The 17,023-nt window shown below is 43.1% G+C and overlaps 1 protein-coding gene across 3 annotated transcripts in view; it reads right to left on the minus strand.

The window, feature by feature from the left end:
• Positions 1 to 837: 837 nt before the first annotated feature.
• The window catches only part of PDE9A (phosphodiesterase 9A), a 49,698-nt gene continuing 33,512 nt past the window's right edge, over positions 838 to 17,023 (minus strand). For 2 of the 3 annotated variants that reach the window (XM_075099123.1, XM_075099133.1), the window contains 10 exons: positions 16,185 to 16,259; positions 12,943 to 13,029; positions 9,723 to 9,827; positions 8,478 to 8,560; positions 7,451 to 7,607; positions 6,160 to 6,273; positions 5,413 to 5,517; positions 3,829 to 3,957; positions 3,547 to 3,642; positions 945 to 1,879 (listed from right to left, as the gene is read on the minus strand). In XM_075099123.1, the coding sequence (XP_074955224.1) occupies positions 1,829 to 1,879; positions 3,547 to 3,642; positions 3,829 to 3,957; positions 5,413 to 5,517; positions 6,160 to 6,273; positions 7,451 to 7,607; positions 8,478 to 8,560; positions 9,723 to 9,827; positions 12,943 to 13,029; positions 16,185 to 16,259 (1,002 nt within the window). In that variant the 3' untranslated portion in view covers positions 945 to 1,828. Of the gene's footprint in view, positions 1,880 to 3,546; positions 3,643 to 3,828; positions 3,958 to 5,412; positions 5,518 to 6,159; positions 6,274 to 7,450; positions 7,608 to 8,477; positions 8,561 to 9,722; positions 9,828 to 12,942; positions 13,030 to 16,184; positions 16,260 to 17,023 lie in introns of all 3 variants that reach the window. The other variant, XM_075099114.1, reaches the window with a different exon arrangement.

Here is a 17,023-nt window from a genome sequence, read left to right on the forward strand (position 1 = left end):
AGAGTAGCTGAAGTAATACAGCTTTGTGCAAAAGCAAGAGACCAAACATGGGATGTGGCACTGGGGGAGAAACAAGAGGTAACCTCAGAATTAATGTGTAGAAACAACAGAAGAATAAATCTGAATTTCCAGAGCAAGAGGCTGGGTTTGTTGTTCAGAGGTGAGCTTAGGACTAGACATCTGCCAGGGAGTCTGAGCTTCCTAAGGTGTTCCCTGGGTCACTGAGGGGAAAGATTGACCTCCACCTGCTCATCTCTTTCTGAAAAGCAAGCTGAGACAATGCACGTGGCTTTGGACTTTGCAGAGGCACAGCACTAGTGTTACCCTTATTGCTAACGCACCTAGCAAAATTGATGGGGCAGCCTCGGGAACTGCGCCAAGGAGGACCAGAGCAACATGCATGATGCTTTACTGGCTGCATGTCTATGGCTGCTGGGGGGGATGGCAGCAAGCCAGGGTGCATGCATATTACTGGTCTCAGCAGCCAAGCCGTGATAGGAACTGATCCTGTCTGCTGAAACCCCCAGGGGGGCGACCTTTCCCCAGTGGAAGAAACCCAGAGCAGGTGAGCAGAGTGGCGGTGGCTGACCCCTCATGGGCATGAAGAAGGGGGATTTCTTCTGGTCTCCCCGTTGCTGAGGTGGTGCACAGGAGTCGATCACAGTATTGCCTGCTGTCCCTTTGCATGACTGCAACTCCGGGCAGAGCTTGGCTCCCAACCATTACAAAGTCATCAAGGGAAGTGAAACTCTTTTGGTACTGCACTTATGAGGCATGTATACCATAAAAAATGTTTCTAAAGCTTCTTCTTGTAAAGGAGAACCAACCCTCCCCACTCCTTTACAGCCCCTTACATTGTATTCATTATGAAAGCATTTGTCTTTAGGAACAGACAGTTCTCACATGAATGTGTAGGCAAGAGAAAACAAGTACAGCACCTATTTCTGTAGAAGAATATATTATTTAGCAGATCAATTTAAAAGTTAAAAAAGTCTGTACATCTTTGAAGGTTTTTCTTGTTGTTGCTTTTTGCATCCACAAGGATAAAAATATGCTTGCACGGTGGTATCAACTTTGTGCTCCCTTCTTTGCTCGTGCTGAAGGATCCCGTGATGTCTAGCTGTAGCAGGCCACAAAGCGATCCTGCAAACTCACTAAGGTTTCTTCTGATTTCTTCTAGCGTAGAAAACAAAACAAAACAAAAATTTCATCCGCTATGCTGGGCTTCTGAATGTACTGTGAACACTATAAAATTCAGAGACTAATACAGAGAAATGTGTCATTAGGGCCTACTAGGCAAACAAAAATATATGCCAGGACCCCTGTCAGAATATAAGCATCTGTTAAGCTATGCTGTAATTAGCAGACTGCTGTACACATACATATATAGTACCTTGACTAAAACAACTTTTTCTTATTTTTGGGTGCCAGCGGATCATTTTCCAGAAAAGGCTTCTTAGCTAAACTCTGCCTTGTCTCTACAGACTGTGGTCAGTGTGGTCACCAAAAAGGCAAATCTGCTGAAGATTTGAGCTGTCTGCAACCTGTGCAATGTCCGCAGGGGAAGACCTGCTGGGGGGGCTGCGGTGGGCATGCTGGAGTGAGGGGAGCTCTTAATGCCTGATGGTGGCAGTGCCTGTGTGAGCAGGCTGCAGGCTGTAGACAAGGCGCCTGGGCAGGCAGACGGGCAGGCAGGGCATCCGTGCCTGCCACCCCTCCGCATACATCGTCCCAGTTGACACAGTCACCATGTCTGTTTGGCAAATACAGTATTTCTCAAAACCAGAATAACCTTAGGGCTTATGTCTTTCTCAGAGTCATTTTCGTCTCACTTTTCGGTACTGCCGGTGGTCAAACTTTCACTTTTCTTTTTCTGCAACTGAAATAAAGAGCAAAACAGGATTAATACCCCTGACACACACAGTACCACTTTCCACTGCTGCTATGAGTCGAATGCTTATCCCTCCACAAGGCATGTGTGATGTTTCTTGGGAAATAATAGGCAGCAGCATGATATATCACAGGCTCCTTTTAATCCAGACAGCTCCGGATGTATGTCTTGAGTAAACAGCACTCGGTGTTTCTTGTCATCTGCCATGCAAGGCTCTAGGATTATTAACTAACTCCTCTTGTTTCAGGATATTTCTGAATTCAGGCAGATCCTATTTTCCAAAGACCTCTTGTGCCAATACACCATAATTAAAGCTCCATCAGTTTATATAAATTTTCTGTTTTGACAGCTTCTCTAAACTAGAAGTAAAATCTCAACTCAACTGGAAAGATGAACAGGACTCAGAAAGTCTGGCAATTGTATTTGAATTCTTCTTCCCTCCTTTGAAAAATGGTCCACTCTAAACTGAAGAATGTCTAAAAGGCTTTCTTCTCCTTTGTAGCTTACTGCCTTCAAAGCATGTGCTCTTTGATTGACCATCCCTAGTATTTGTGCTGCTGAGGGGCTTTTCCTCCAAAGCACTTGGGAGGAGGTGGCAGCTACACCAGAAAGCTACTATTGCCCTCATCCAGCCAAGGATCACCAAGTGAATTAATCTTCATTTCCCACATATCAAACAATATCAGCACAGCTACTGCTCTGGGGCACTTCCCAATTTATTTTAACGACAGAGTGACTGATAGTATCCTGTCTACATGATAAATTTGTTCATGTCAGAAAGCCCCTACACTGTGATGCCATTTGGGATGGTTTTGTCGCCTGCCTTGGCAGGAAGAAGAAGCACTCATAGAGGTGTGCAAGGAAGGCGTGCAGGCCCAGTGTCACAGGCTGCAGGGCACTGTGGAGCCGGGCCAGCACGCTGGCTGCTGTACTGCGGACGTGGGCAGCTCCTCCCAGGGCCTGGCCTCCGTCTCTGCCCTGTCAGGCTCCTGAGGCAATGCAGAAGTGGTCGGAGATGGGAAATGTGGTTACATGTATATCCTACCTCCCCTAAGCCTTACACGTCAAAATGAGAGATGCTTTGTAAATGGTGGTCCCCACTCAGCCTGGGCCATAAAATGGCTTTATTTGTTTTGTGTTTAATCCTGCTGGGTGCAGTGTATTAGAGGGTACTTCCTCATCAAATTTCAAGCACATCCTTTATGATAGACATAAGTGGAAGCTTCTTCCCAGAAAATAAACTTATACATTGGTGGCGCAGTGCCTTGAACTGCCCAACCCCAGAACATTTTGCTGCAATCTAGCCCAGGCTACCTCTTTCCCAGGGGAAGGCAGCTCCCTCCTGGAAGAAGTGTTTGGTAACACTCTCACCTCAGGTGGTTATCTCTGGGTTTTGGTCCCTCTCTTGCAAGCAGCTCCCTTCCCACAGCCATACTTGTGTGCTGCCTGGTGGACTCTGCAAGGGCACGCTCCTGTGCACACTTACTGCTCATGGTACATGCCTTTCTCCAGACAGGTGTAATGAATGTGTTTCTCACAATTGTGATTATGTCATAAGCATTCCTACTGCTTTGGAATTAAGCTGCTATTAAATGATAATGCTTGACTTATTCAATCATAAAGTTTGCTTTATCAAAAAGATATTTAGAGCTTACCTCTTTCATAGCATCATCTATCTGTTTTAATTCCTCATAGCGGTCCCTGGATTCCCAAAGTGGCTGGAGCATCACCTCTTCCACTTCTGGGAACAGCTGGGTGAAAACAAGAGAGAGGATATCAACATTTCATTTTGTATTTAACTTGCACATGCTAGAAATGGGGTGAAAGAAAGGGTGTTAGCTGTACATCCCCACTTCCCTGGCTAACTAAACGTCTGTGGGAGCAAACACAGAAGCTCCGCAGGCCCCCACTTCTGCTTCTGGCCTTGGGCAACTTACCTTTGTTACTGTTTCGAACATGGGGATGAGAACGAACTTCAGGAAGCCTATCTGTGCTGTCGGCTTGGTCACTTTATCACGGTCCATGAACGGTGCTACTGGAAGCCCCTCAGATTTTTCTCGGTCGCTCTGGAACAAATCCAGAGTTAGCAAATATTAATGTTAGCTAGAAGCCTGTGAGGAGAGTAATGTACCAAGTAGCTAAAGAGCAGGAGCCTTCAGATACAGATCTCAGTGGTGTCTGAAGACAGCACAGAATAGCAATAGGCTTCCCTCAGGCCAATCTACCCTGCTTTGTTGAGAGCAAGCACCTGAATAATGAGAACTCTGTTCAGTTACAACTGCACAGTACTGGCATGAAAGCGTTCACCTCCAGGCTTACAGGACAATGAGGCCACCTGGTTCTCTTTGCAAACCCATGGGGCTTGTGAGGTAAAATATTTCTGAGCATTCAGAAAGATGGTAATGGCTTTTGCCACTCTGGAAGAGAAGGAATAGGTCTTTGATTTCCTCATTATTCTCCAGAGAGTGATTATTTTTGGGTATTCACCAGAAATTACATATTCTTCTTTACTAATGATTAAAACTAGTTCTGGCTAGCTGGGTCAATGAAGAACAGTTCCGTTGACTGCAATGAGTCTACCACTTAACTCACTGTTTGTTTCTATGTGGGTTCATGTACAAGGAAGTCACAGACTGTGTCCGCAGAAAAGATATATCCTGTAGCAAACTCTCAGTTATTGGGTCTTTTGGCACATAGTGCTTTTGCTGGGTGGCCAAAACAGTAAGGCACACAGATACTGTAATTTTCAGTAAAAAGCTGCAGATGCAGTGAGCGAGGATTGTTTCTGACACATCATCCGAGGTGTCTGTCTCTTGTGAGAAGCCCTCCTCAGCATGCACCCTACCAAGGTAAGGTACAGACAAAACACACAAGAAAGCTCTGGCATCTCCTCCTCGGAGCACTGTGGCTGTGTGTCTCTTGAGATCCCACTGCTGCAGCATGTACACTCTGCTCAGGAGTCCATGTGCCGGAGGCAGCTGAGGGCTGCTCTTCAGGGATCCTCTTTTAAGCAATCAGAAGCTGTCCAGCTGGGAATCCACAGAGGACCAATGGTCTGGGGGGGCTTAAAGTCTGACTTTGCACACCTCAGCAAGTCATCTGCTTTCTCTTTAGGCAAATGTTCACACACAGTGAAAATTATCTAAACTAGTTCCTGTGTGATATTTCATATCATTTACTTAACAACTTTCTCTTGCCATTTCTCTTGCCCTTTTGGCTTAAAAATCATTTATACGTCAAACAAACTTGCAAGGCAGCCACTTTGCAGACAACAAGCATCAGTCTGCTGGCATTAGGATTTCTAGGTTGCTATTGTCTTTCACCTGCAAATTACAGTCTACTGCATTCACTTGCTTTCTGAACAGCTTTTCTTGCTCACATCCTTTTCCTGCTTTCTGTGAAAGAAGCCTTTCCATCCTAGCGCTAGACTGGGCTGTCAGACAGCAGAGCTGTAGCTGTAGGTAAGGTGGGGTTCAGGAAAAGCAGCAATTTGTGCAACTGCATCTCTCTCTCATTCTTACCTGCATAAAGTATTCCTCTAGTAAGCAATCTACCCAAGGCTCTGCTACTTCCATCGGGCGGACTTCATTGGAGATATCACAGCATTTTATCAGTACCATCTTCAGCTGAAAGAGGATAATACTTTAATACTGCAGTCTTATTGCCAGCCCTTTTCCCCCTACCCAGAACCTGTGTCTTTACACTGCAATGGGAGGCAACGTTTTCAAACAGAAAGGACAGTTTTAGGATTAAATCAGAGGTCTTAAACGATCTGGATCCTTTTCAACTTATCCCCTCTGTGCCTCGGTTTCCCTATCTGTAGCACTGGGATGTGCCACAGTGGGATGTGCGCTTATCTGCTGCATGAAGAGATTTAGCCACAAATGACCACGAAGTTGTTTGTGGAGCGCTAAGGGGCAGCTGAGAAGAGGCTTCCCTGGATGCCAAAGATGACTGGATTAGGAAGTAGGGGAGACTAAGGTTTGTACTCTTGTGGGTCCTTTTTGCCCCACAGTAATGGACAATAAGAATTTGTATCCTGACAGAGTAAATTTTTTTTTTTCTTGATGGGACTCCAGGATTTCTAAAGCCGGAATAATCTATTTTATATAAAGAACTTATAAATTTCAATCATTTTTGATGTGGCAGAGGATGTAAGAAGGATTAATTTTCTATAATATATGTTGAATCTTGGTTTTTAAACACATTTTAATCTACAAGCTTTCACACTATGCACAAAAAAAAAATAATCTACAAAACCTCCTTACACATGTCATGTGCTCTTCATTTGAATAATCAAAATTTTCCATTTTCTCCTTGAAAGAATCCAGTATTTCTGCATGTCTCGCCATGTCTGTAGCCAGGATTAACGTAATTATCCCCTAGCAAAGAAAAATATGTTCACATATTAACTTGATATTCTTTACAAAGTCTACTATTGCAGAGCAAAGTAGAGTCTTTCTTACACACAAAAAGACTCAGATGCATTACATTGTTAACACTGAAAGGGGAAGTTTTTGACTTGAAACCGCCAAGCAAACTGGAATAGGATTGTAAAGAGTTCATGGTATATGAAGATCACGGCTGGATCAATCTGTAACACTGGTGTTGTATTCCAGGGGCATTGAGACTTTTCTTTTTTTGATTGACTAATTGTGGAAAAACAAACTGTACAACAGGATGTTAGAAGTCACACTCTGTTTGCCAAGATCCGCTTTTGGCTCCTTGGAAAGCACTATAGGTTTTGCTGCTGACTCTTAGTGTCCCCAAGAAGAGACAAAGATCAACAGATGTGGATGTCCTCTGTGCTCATCCTCTTTGGATTAAGGGCTTTGAAATACCCAGATGCAGCCAATGTGTTAGGAGCTCTGTATCTTCCTGCTTGGCAGATTTTATGATGAGAAAACATGGTTAATTTGAAGCTGCAGTTTTTCATACAGTTCTATCCATTTTGGGCCCAATCCTGCTTCGCGTGCATTGTCAGAATCAGTAACTCCAACCAGACTGGTAACTGAGCCCTTACACTGGTCTGCTTTTTCATTTGGTGTGTAAGGAAGGTGTAACACGGAAACTAAGACTGCATTTTGGCCCTTAGTGCTCTAATGGGAATTGTAGCATTGTTCACTGTCTCAGAGATAACTGTGACAACTCCCAGTCCACTAGAGCCTCTTCCAAAAGTACAAGTGCTCTGCTGCTGTAAATATTTTCCCATTTTGAAGCCCCTCTTAAAATTAATACAATGCTCTCTTAGAGCATAAAATTCTGCCATGAGAGCTTAATCCTTTCCCAGTCAGCTAATTGGCTCCTTCAATAATACAAATATCTACCCCCAAAATGTCATAGGCTTTAATAGTCAGGATGTACTCATTATTTCTCAGCAAGGGAGTGCTGGTGTGGAAATTTTCCAAGAATCCCTCTAGGATCCTTCCAGCGTGAGGGGCTTTTTCAGTCCTACCCTCTAGGGGGAATGATTCACTCACATTGTACAGCAGGGAAGTATGTGCGTACTTATATCTTCAGGAACAGTTTGTACGACACAGATGGGAGCAGCATTCATACCTGTCTTATCTGTTTGAATTGGTCCTGGTCGACATTGGAGAAAATGTTGTATTCTGGCTGGGAAATGATCTGAAAAGCCACAGCACAGTGGTGGTTCTCCAGCGGGGAGATGTCATTGTAGCGTACTGCAAGCTCAGTTCGTGCATTTATCTGATAGCTGATGTGAAGAAAAACAATGAGAACTCCTCCAGACACACACCAGCTGCTCTAAACCATGCTGCTTACTTTTATTTACATTATTTTCAATACTTATTCAATTAGCTGCAGTTTGTTTTTTGATTGTTAGTACTAAATCGGATTTTTGGAGAAGATAGATATTACTTTAATATCATCTCAGGCACTATTCCCCTGTAGCAATTTTTTTTTAATTTAGCAAGTCTCTGTAGCTTAAAATGACATAGAATAAACACAGAAGGAATTGTCTGGGCCTTATTCAACCACCATTTACCATCAGTGAAAAATTCTCACCGATCCCAGCCAGAATTGGGTTCTGCCCTTATTTAATGAATGGCTACAAATAAATTAGATTATCTCGCTCACTTTTTCACACGCACATACAAGCGCACAAAAGTGTCCATGAGTCAACAACTCTAATTTCCCCACATGATAATAAATCAAATAATATGCACATAATGATTTATAATTATGAAATAATATGTAAGTTAAATCACTTTGCATTTTAGTACAATTATTCCATTTCAGTCAATGGAGCTTCAATCATTTGTGGCCCCTCTCTCAGATGTAAAACAATTTACCTTGTTTTCTGAGGAGTGGGGGAAGGAGTTGGAATAGAAATCTGAAAAAGCATTCTCCTTACAAAGCCAAGGACAGCTGGCAACCCCAGCCCAGACCTGAGTTTTCTGCATGAAGTTCTGCCTTGGCCCACGTGTGAGTGAACAGCAGGGCCTTGGGGGAAGGTCATGGTCAGCTCAAGTTGTGAGAAGGAAAATCTGATCTACCAAAAATGCCAGCTGATATTACCTTCCCAATATATTTTCAGGGAAGAGAAGGCAAGAGACAGACTTACGTATTATTATAGCCCGGATGGTCCAAGTCATGGCATACTGCTGCAGTCATGAGAATCAAGATGTCAATTTGGGAAAATTTCTCCTGTAAAATACAAAACATTAATGTAGTATTATGACTTCTGCTTCCCCTGTCCCCATAAATTAAAAGAAGTGAAAAAACCACCCACATTTACTTTCTAGAGAAATGCAAATCTGAGCAACATGAAGTATTTTTCCATAGATCAGTTTACTTCAGTCAAGAAAGAGAATTCTGCCTTCCCTTCCAGTAAACATGACTCAGATTTGCCTTTGTTGCGTTAAATAACACCAGCTCAGAGAGGGCAATTTGCTTGAAACTTGCTATTACTACAGAGATTATATAAAAGCACTGAGATATTAGTGGTCTTTTACAAGTCGTTTGAGCATCCTGATTAGTTAAGGGAGGGCTGGAAGGTAGCTTTGCTGCCATTGCATTCTGCATTAACTAAAGTTTGAAAAGAGTGGGAAAAAATTAAGTGTTGCATTCCCACAGCTTCTGAATAGGATGAACTTCCATTAAAGCAAGTTTTACTTCATACTCTTATTGGCAAGAAAATAGACTTAGGCCAGTAACTGAAGTGTTTAACTATGGAGAAGAAAGGGTTTGGGCTTTTTTTGTTTTGGGGTTTTTTTTACTGGATAAAATCTGTTTTGTACGGAAATTAAATTAGTATATACACACAGGTTATCCAGCCAATGAAAATAAATTATGCCTATAGTGTTGGACAGAATACAGGTCAAATATGAATCTCACATACAGGACATGCAAGGCTTTATTTGCTCACTCAGGTGCAAGCACACATTTGAAGAAAACCTCTTGTGGGAACATTTTGTGTCACAGATGAAGACCGTATCCACAGATCATAAATCAGTAAGCTTTTAGATCTGATTCATAGGTGTTTCTTGCTATCAGGGTGCCAAAAGACCTTCAGTGTACAAATTGGGGATATCCAGGAGGTGAAGGTAGCTTCCCAGCAGCCTCAGAAAGCTGTGTAGGTGCTTGGGGGCTGGGATGGGATGGCTGAGCGGGCAGCCAGAGGTGGAAATGCAGCACCTCTCTTCCTCTTCCCAGGGACTGAACAAGTGCAGCTACTGCAAAGCTCATCACTTGCTAGCAACCTGGTGGCCTGTTCTGCCAGAAAAGTGGCACAGGTGTCGTGGTGCTCAGTGGATGAACAGGTGCCCTATAATGGAAATGGAGCGATACTATTGAGGTGGGGGCATACCTGGAGGCTGCAGAGTGAGATCATGCTGTACATCATCTGGGTCACGCAGAAGCAGTGCCGGAAATTATGAAAGGGGTTGTTTCTGTAATTGTCATGAATACACAGCTGCAGAGAGAGGGAATGAAGCAGTCAGAGACAGGAGAGCTTTCTTTGTAACAACATGATTACATACGCTTCACAGCCTCCCTGGAAGCACTGTACATCCCTACGGGAGTCCTATGGAGCCAGGTATTATTTTCTGCTAGGACAGAGTGACAGCACAAGGATCTTTGCCTTCCTGGGGGAGGGTGAGAGATTACTGTCAAGAATTTGTCAGCAGGTAAAGCTCATAGCAACTTCTCTCTCATACCAGCTAGCCATGGATAAACATCCCAGCACAGCTTCAAGTGCATCTCAGTCTTGAGATAGGACTCTGTGCTCTCATCCTGAATTTGTATTTGAAACTGTGCAGTGGTTAAACCCTGACGTTCAGGTGTGTAAAGAACTCAGAGTACATCCCCATTCCCCTCTCTTGCTGAATACAAATTGCAGCTTTGAAACCTTGAAGGCTGAAAGGTAGTTGTTATTTCATTTGCAAATGCTCAGAGGTGGCACTTTGGGATGTGTTGCTTGGCAAAGTAAAGATGTGAATGTACATCCACTAGCATACCTGCGTGGATTTCCTGCGCTAGGCAGCATGAGAGGGATTTAGCCATGCAGACACATGGGACTGATTTTTGTGTGTTTTAACATTCTACAGATCCTGGCTATGTGCCCTCATTACCATTGCAAGCTAAAGCTTTTTTTTTTTTCCATGTGTTCTCCCTACTGTCAGCCAGGCTGGCTGAGCGAAGCTGGCACAGCTGGGTTAACACATGCCACAGTCATTCTTCCAATGCACTGGATAGCCTTTGGTATCCTGTCCTGCACAAAAAAGCCAAGCATCAGCAGCACTGCTGGACCCCTTCTGCTGAAGCCTCCGTAGTGTGGACCCTAGAGAGCCCTTATGCACATGCTTCAATTACTGAGCCTGAATTAATGACACGGATGGAATTTGTGTCCCCTTTTCGAGCTAAAAAGTGAATTTACTTCAAGAGTCCTCAAGCCCCATCAGGATCAAGCCCTTCAACTTGGTAACTGTCTTCTAGGAAGCCTCAAAGCTCTGGATGAACTATGGAGTTCCAATGCTTATACAATATTTGGGGACTTTGTTGTAAAACCTGAAAAGGCTATTCTGCAGCAAACACTTTAGAAATATAATACATAATTTTAAAATTAATAACTAATGGCACAATATGGTTGACAGCCAGTCTCACAGGTGGCAGGCAGTATCTCACAGTCTCCACATGGACACCTTGGTCGTGCCTGGGCACCATACAACAACGTACAGAGGTAAGATATACATCCAGCAGTGGAACCCAGAGCATCCCAGGGGATTCCTGACTCAGAGCACTAAAGGGCTGGAGTGACTGGGTTGTATTAATCATTCTTTCCTCCCCTTTCTGCAACATTTCTGTAGCCAGTGGATGTGGGAGCAAGAAAGGAAGCATATGCATAGAGGTGGCTTTTTCTCACCCACTTAAGTTCAAACTGGTGCCCATACTGTGCCTGGGGAAGTATCATGGTTTGAAGCAGAGACCTCGGGGCTTTTTTTAATCATCATTCTTTCTGCGAAGCTGACGCTTAAGAAAGGAAATCCCACCCTGTCTCACCTTTGTAGAAAATACGTAATAAATTCTCCTCGTTGTTGAGAATGAGGCTATCTTAGATGCTAGTGGTAACAAATTACTTGGAGATACAAGCTAAGAGGAGGCTGCCTGCAGTTATGCGTGTGGGTGGCATGTTGGTGTATGTTGACATATCACCTTGTTTCCCATGTTTTCAGGCTGTGACGCAGGAGGAGGAAATTTTCTGTTTTATCTGCTCTGTGCTAGCCTTGATTGTATTGGGTTTCATCCCACCCCTTCTGTTCAGCTGCTTCCTAAGGTCAACACCACTGCCTTCTTTGGGGAGAGATTTCCTAGGTCTCGATCATCTTTTATATCTCCTTTAACGTAGTCATACCATTTTTCTAAAAAGACTTAGCCAGTCCTAGGCATAAATTCCAGGTAAGCCTTATGCTTTCTATGGACACGTGGTAATATCAGTCTGTTTTATCCCTTATTTCAGTCTCTGATCAGCCTAATGCCTTGTCAGCTTCAGCTGGCAGCGGCACACCAAGTAGTGACAGTCACTGTCCTGCGTACACCCAGGGTACGTCTGTGTAAGCCCCGGTGATTTTTGCCCTTGCTGTACTTCATGGTATGATGAATCCAGTGTTTCATTTTGCATTTTATAGTCACCTTCTGAATTTGTGGAATTTGCTCAGCCCTCTCTGGGAGTCTACATCAATCATGTAAACAGGTTCCTTCTATTCTGTCCATACTGTTCAGGTAATTACAAGAGATTAGTGAGATACAATTCTTCGCTACAGGAATCATATGAAACATCGGTATAATGAACTTCACATCATGATGTTTTTAATTATTCTTTCAATCTATTTGTCAGGTAGAGACGTAAATTTTTCTAACCATAATTCTTCAGGGTATCCCTAGATCCTTTATAAAAATGGGTAAAGTATTTACTGTTCTGCGGTCCTCTGGGAACATGACGGGTTTTTCTGAGAAAGTCAATATATTATTCTGCTTTTTAGAAAATTCTTTCTTATGCTCTCCCTTAGACCTGCTAATTTATTGATTTTTAAATACTCCAGTGTTTCTTCTTCAGACATGTTAGTTTTGGTATGGTCTCATCTTTATCATGTCTTGCATCTCTGCGACATCCTCAGCATTAGAAATCAAGACAAAGAAAGTTATTTTACTTCTCAGCCATTCCTTTTTCTTCCTTCCTTGTTCTTTTACTCCCTGTGATTTGGGACATCTAATGATTATTGTACATACTGGCTTCTTTTTGGCCATATCTGGACACTTGTCTCCATTTACAGTAAGTAGCAAGAGCATTCACCAGAAATGAATGGCTTTCAGTAACAGAAAGCTCACCAAGCAAATGTAAAACAATTAAAAAACAGTCATCTGTTACCACACAAACATTCGCTGACATACTTAAATTTTAATAATTTATCTAGATTGACTGCTTTTAGTGGGATTACTCATGTGAGACAGGTTAATTCAATGACTAAATGTTTTGTTTATTGATTTTTTAATTTGAAAAATTGCAAATATCAGGAATTTGAAATACTTACTAGCCACCTCTTTAATGTGATAGGATTGATGTTGAAGTCTTTTACCAACCCAAGATCATGGTACATATGCTCCAAACAACTCAGCATCTGCAGCCAGGAACACATAGGTTATTGGCTTGGTAAATATCACTTTACTTCACGATACATTGCAGAGTGAATTTCGTCCTTGCAAGTATTGAATAATTGCAGAGCCCTCTTCTTAAGATGAAAGAAAGATGTTCAAAGATTGCATGATTAAAGACAGTGCAAAACGGGAGACAGAGAGGTTCTGAAAGCTTTTTGAAGTAGACAGATTGCTGTTGACTGCATAGGTTTTGTGCAGGGCTTTCAATCGTACCAACTCTCTTTAGTAATTGTGATTCATGTGTATCATAGCAATTTCTTCTCACAAAAAAGTATTGCCATTTTTCTAATTCAGCTGGGATATGGTCTAATGCTTAATGAAATCAGGGGGAGTTTTTCCACCAACTCCAAAGGCCCTAGCTGTACAGAAATGAATCAGGCCCTAGTTGTACAGAAAACGACAGCAGAAAATAAGAGATACTTAAAGAAACATTTATTCTAGATACGTGTCGATATCAACATCTTCTTCCTTTATGACTTCTTGTGGGTTCCTAACTCCAGTACCTTAACTCAGACTTCTTGTTTAACAAAAGATCTCCCATTATAACCCTAGAAAACTGCAGCAGGTTTGTGACCATCCGCTCCTGTAAACTGTAACTATGAATCCCAATAGCTGAAATGCAAAGGCAGGCTGCTTTTTTGAGACCACACCTGCTCCAAGGTAGGAAGGGGGATGCAGATAGTTTAGCACTACCACTCCCAGTTAATCTTCTGGGTTTGAAAATATTGTGAAAGAAAGGTATTGATAATCTGATGTGTCTGGGCACTTAACAGGAGCCACCAGTCAGAAATAAACAGAATTCCAGGAGTTCAGGAGTTTATGTGTCTGCATTCCCATTTCTGAAGGCAAAATCTGCATGGGATGAAACGTAGCCATTATATTAGCAGGTGAAGTTTTTAGACTGCAGACTGATCCAGGGTTATTAACATGATGAGTGTAATGTCACAAATATGGCCTTGGAGACATTTTTAGTTAGGTTTCTGTTATTTAGGCTCTTAAAACCTCTCCAGAAGAATGATTTCATCTAATGAAACTTTATATTTATCCAGGGAATATACATAGTTCATGCAGGAACAAGGGGGCTGGTTTTGAGTCATCGGAACAGGAAGAAAGCGACTTTCCTGCCAGACTTGAGGGAAAATGTCATGAGCTGAATTGTGCTCAGATCGTACGGAGAGCATTTTGCTGTAGACCACCTTGTCTTGTTCCTAGTCCCTGAAGTAGAATATATGTTTTGCAGTAGTTTCAAAAAAGACTTTCTAGGACAATAAACTTGATCTGGAAGGGCTGAATTACCCTCAGAAATGCCTGCCTCCTTCCAGCGGTGGCCAAGAAAGCTTTGGGTGAGTGGCAGGGTGACTCTGAGTCCCAGAGCCCCTGCCTCTGAACACATGAGAACCTCAGTTTTCATTTTTAGCTTTCTTGGTGAACAGCAAAAGCTTGAATATTGGACTCTTCTAAGGCTTGAAAGTGAGTGGGCATTTGAGAAAAAAACCACAAGCTTGCTGCATAGCTCTGTTTACTGCGATGCTGTAGAGCACATTATTAATTTGCTTACAGAAGACTACGGTTTATAACCCACCTGCACCACACTGAGCATGTGGGCAAACGATCGTTACTAAACAAGCATTGACAGAATTGAAGTATTCTCTGTCAACATAAACCAGAGCTAAAAGGGTGAGATAAACCCATATGGTGCTCAGCTCACTAGAGCTTGTGTAGTATCTTATTTCTGAGCAGCACTCCTCCTTGCAGGGCATATCTAACTTCTGCACCCTCTCATTAGTCTTGTTCACGCCACCATATAGTGTTTCCTAGTACTCTGAATGAGTTACTGTGCTAAAATGCTATGCCTCAGCACACAAGAATCCATGGATGATGGTATGTCTCTCTCCCTATTCTTTCTTAATAGTCAGCACAACAATGAGGCAACAGTGTTACGCTCCACCTGGCAGGTCATAATTCTCTCTTGCTGTAAAGACCTGACAGGCATTCAAAAGCTGGGTGTGAGCCATTTTGCCTGAGCAGTTGTATGGCCGCGGTACAGAGAAAAGGGGCTGGAGAGGGAGCAGTAACTGCAGAGCACCAGCCTCAGCTTGGCACGGACCACACAAGGAAAGCTCTGCCGGCCTCTGCAAATTGGGGATGGACCTAAAGCCACCAGAGAGTCCTTCTGTTATTCTACCAGCCAGATGAAATATCCTGAAGGGAATATGCTGTTCCTATGGGTGCAGTATGAGGTATTTTTCCTTGTCATGTTGATCTACAAGTGCTGAGCCAGAATGACTCTTGTATGCACAACACCTACACCTGATTGAGAAGGTAATTAAGGTGATTACTGCTGGGGGTGCTGCTAGAACTACCCAATCATCCCCTTGGGAAAAACCCAACACTAAAACCCTAGTTTAGTCCTGCCCTCCCTTACATTTTCCCTAGGTGAGATTTTCTTGTGTTTGCTTAATCTAGATTTTCATTACATCATAAGCTGTCCATTACAGAAACATCCTTCTCCTTCATGTTTCTGCAAATGTTTACACATGGGCCTTCCAGAACCTTCTGCAATACAAGTGTTGAACAAAGTATAATACCAATAGCAATAAGAAAAATAAGAAAATGAAGCAATAAGAAATACTAATAGGAAACACTAATAGGCATGCATGCAGCTTTGCAACCTTTTCAGAATACAGTGCAGGAAAAACCCTTGCCTAAAAGGCTATGAATCAATGCATGCACCTCTGCCTGACTTCACACAGCAGCACACATCTTCATTGATTTGAGCAGAGTTCCTGACGATGTGCTTAAGCATACACTTTTCTAGGGATCGATTTGTTTGGATAAAATGGCACAGGAGAACTCGTGGCAGTAATGATAGTGCACTGGTTGTTGTGGGACATTACTAGGAAGAGATTAAAGAAAAAGTAAAGAGGGATCAGGTAATGATAATCAGCATAATCTACCTGGCATCTGTAGGGAAAAGGTACCGTATTCTGGTATGATATGAAAATAGAGAGATTAAGGGGCAGAAAAGGGGAAAAAGCCTGCAGTCCGTCTCAAAGGGCTTTTCTGGCCTCATTGCTGCTCAGAAAGAGTGCTAACCCAGCTAACATGGCATCCTTACCTCATTGGGCTCCCACAGCCAGACATCAAAGGTTGGTTTCCGAAGGGCTTCTATGGTCTCCTGGGACAGCATGTACTACAGACAAAAAGGCAGTCGGTGTAAGTGAGGGTCCCCTGCCATGGCATGGGACCTGCTGTTGGCATGTCCCTGGGACTCCTGGGGTCCCATTCACATGGGGTTAGCCGTATTTCCCAACAATAGAGCAACTGATCTCTCCAGCTGCCTGCCCAGCTCTTCTTTCCCTCCCCACTGGCTGCTCAAGGTCACGCCAGGATGCCCGCACCTGGCAGGCACAAGCCCCCTGGCAGCTCGCTGCCTACCACGGCACCAGGCGGCAGGCCGCTCATCAGTGGAGATCAATACAGAGCAGGGAGGTGGAGGGTCTGGGAGAAAAGGGAGGAGAGCGGAGGTGTTAAGGACTGGGTTGCAGGTAGATCCAGCAAGGAGATGTAAGGGGCGCAGGGCACAGATCCATCCCTGGCTGTACTGGTTCTGCTGCCTGCAGAGCATCAGCAATGTTCAGTGCAGCCAGTCGTGGCTGGATGGTGTGAAGTGTCTATGCTTATAGTGTTAAATGAGCTGGTGGGTATGATATATTTACTTCCAGATGATTTATGCTCTCATTTTGAGTATTTTTTCAAGAACGCTCACATTTTCAAATTGGTTGTCAGCCTGCAAGATTCAAGTGATTTTTTATCGTTACGCTTAGAGGTTTAAAACAAAATCAAGCTCATTGGCCAGTTATGATTTGTATACAACATGAAATAAAAAGAAATGTGGAGGATTAAAAGACTAGGGGAAATCTGGACTCTACTGAATCATATTTTTGAGACTCTGTT

This window comes from Phalacrocorax aristotelis, chromosome 1 (genome assembly GCF_949628215.1).
Source record: "Phalacrocorax aristotelis chromosome 1, bGulAri2.1, whole genome shotgun sequence".
In the NCBI taxonomy this organism is placed as follows: domain Eukaryota; kingdom Metazoa; phylum Chordata; class Aves; order Suliformes; family Phalacrocoracidae; genus Phalacrocorax; species Phalacrocorax aristotelis.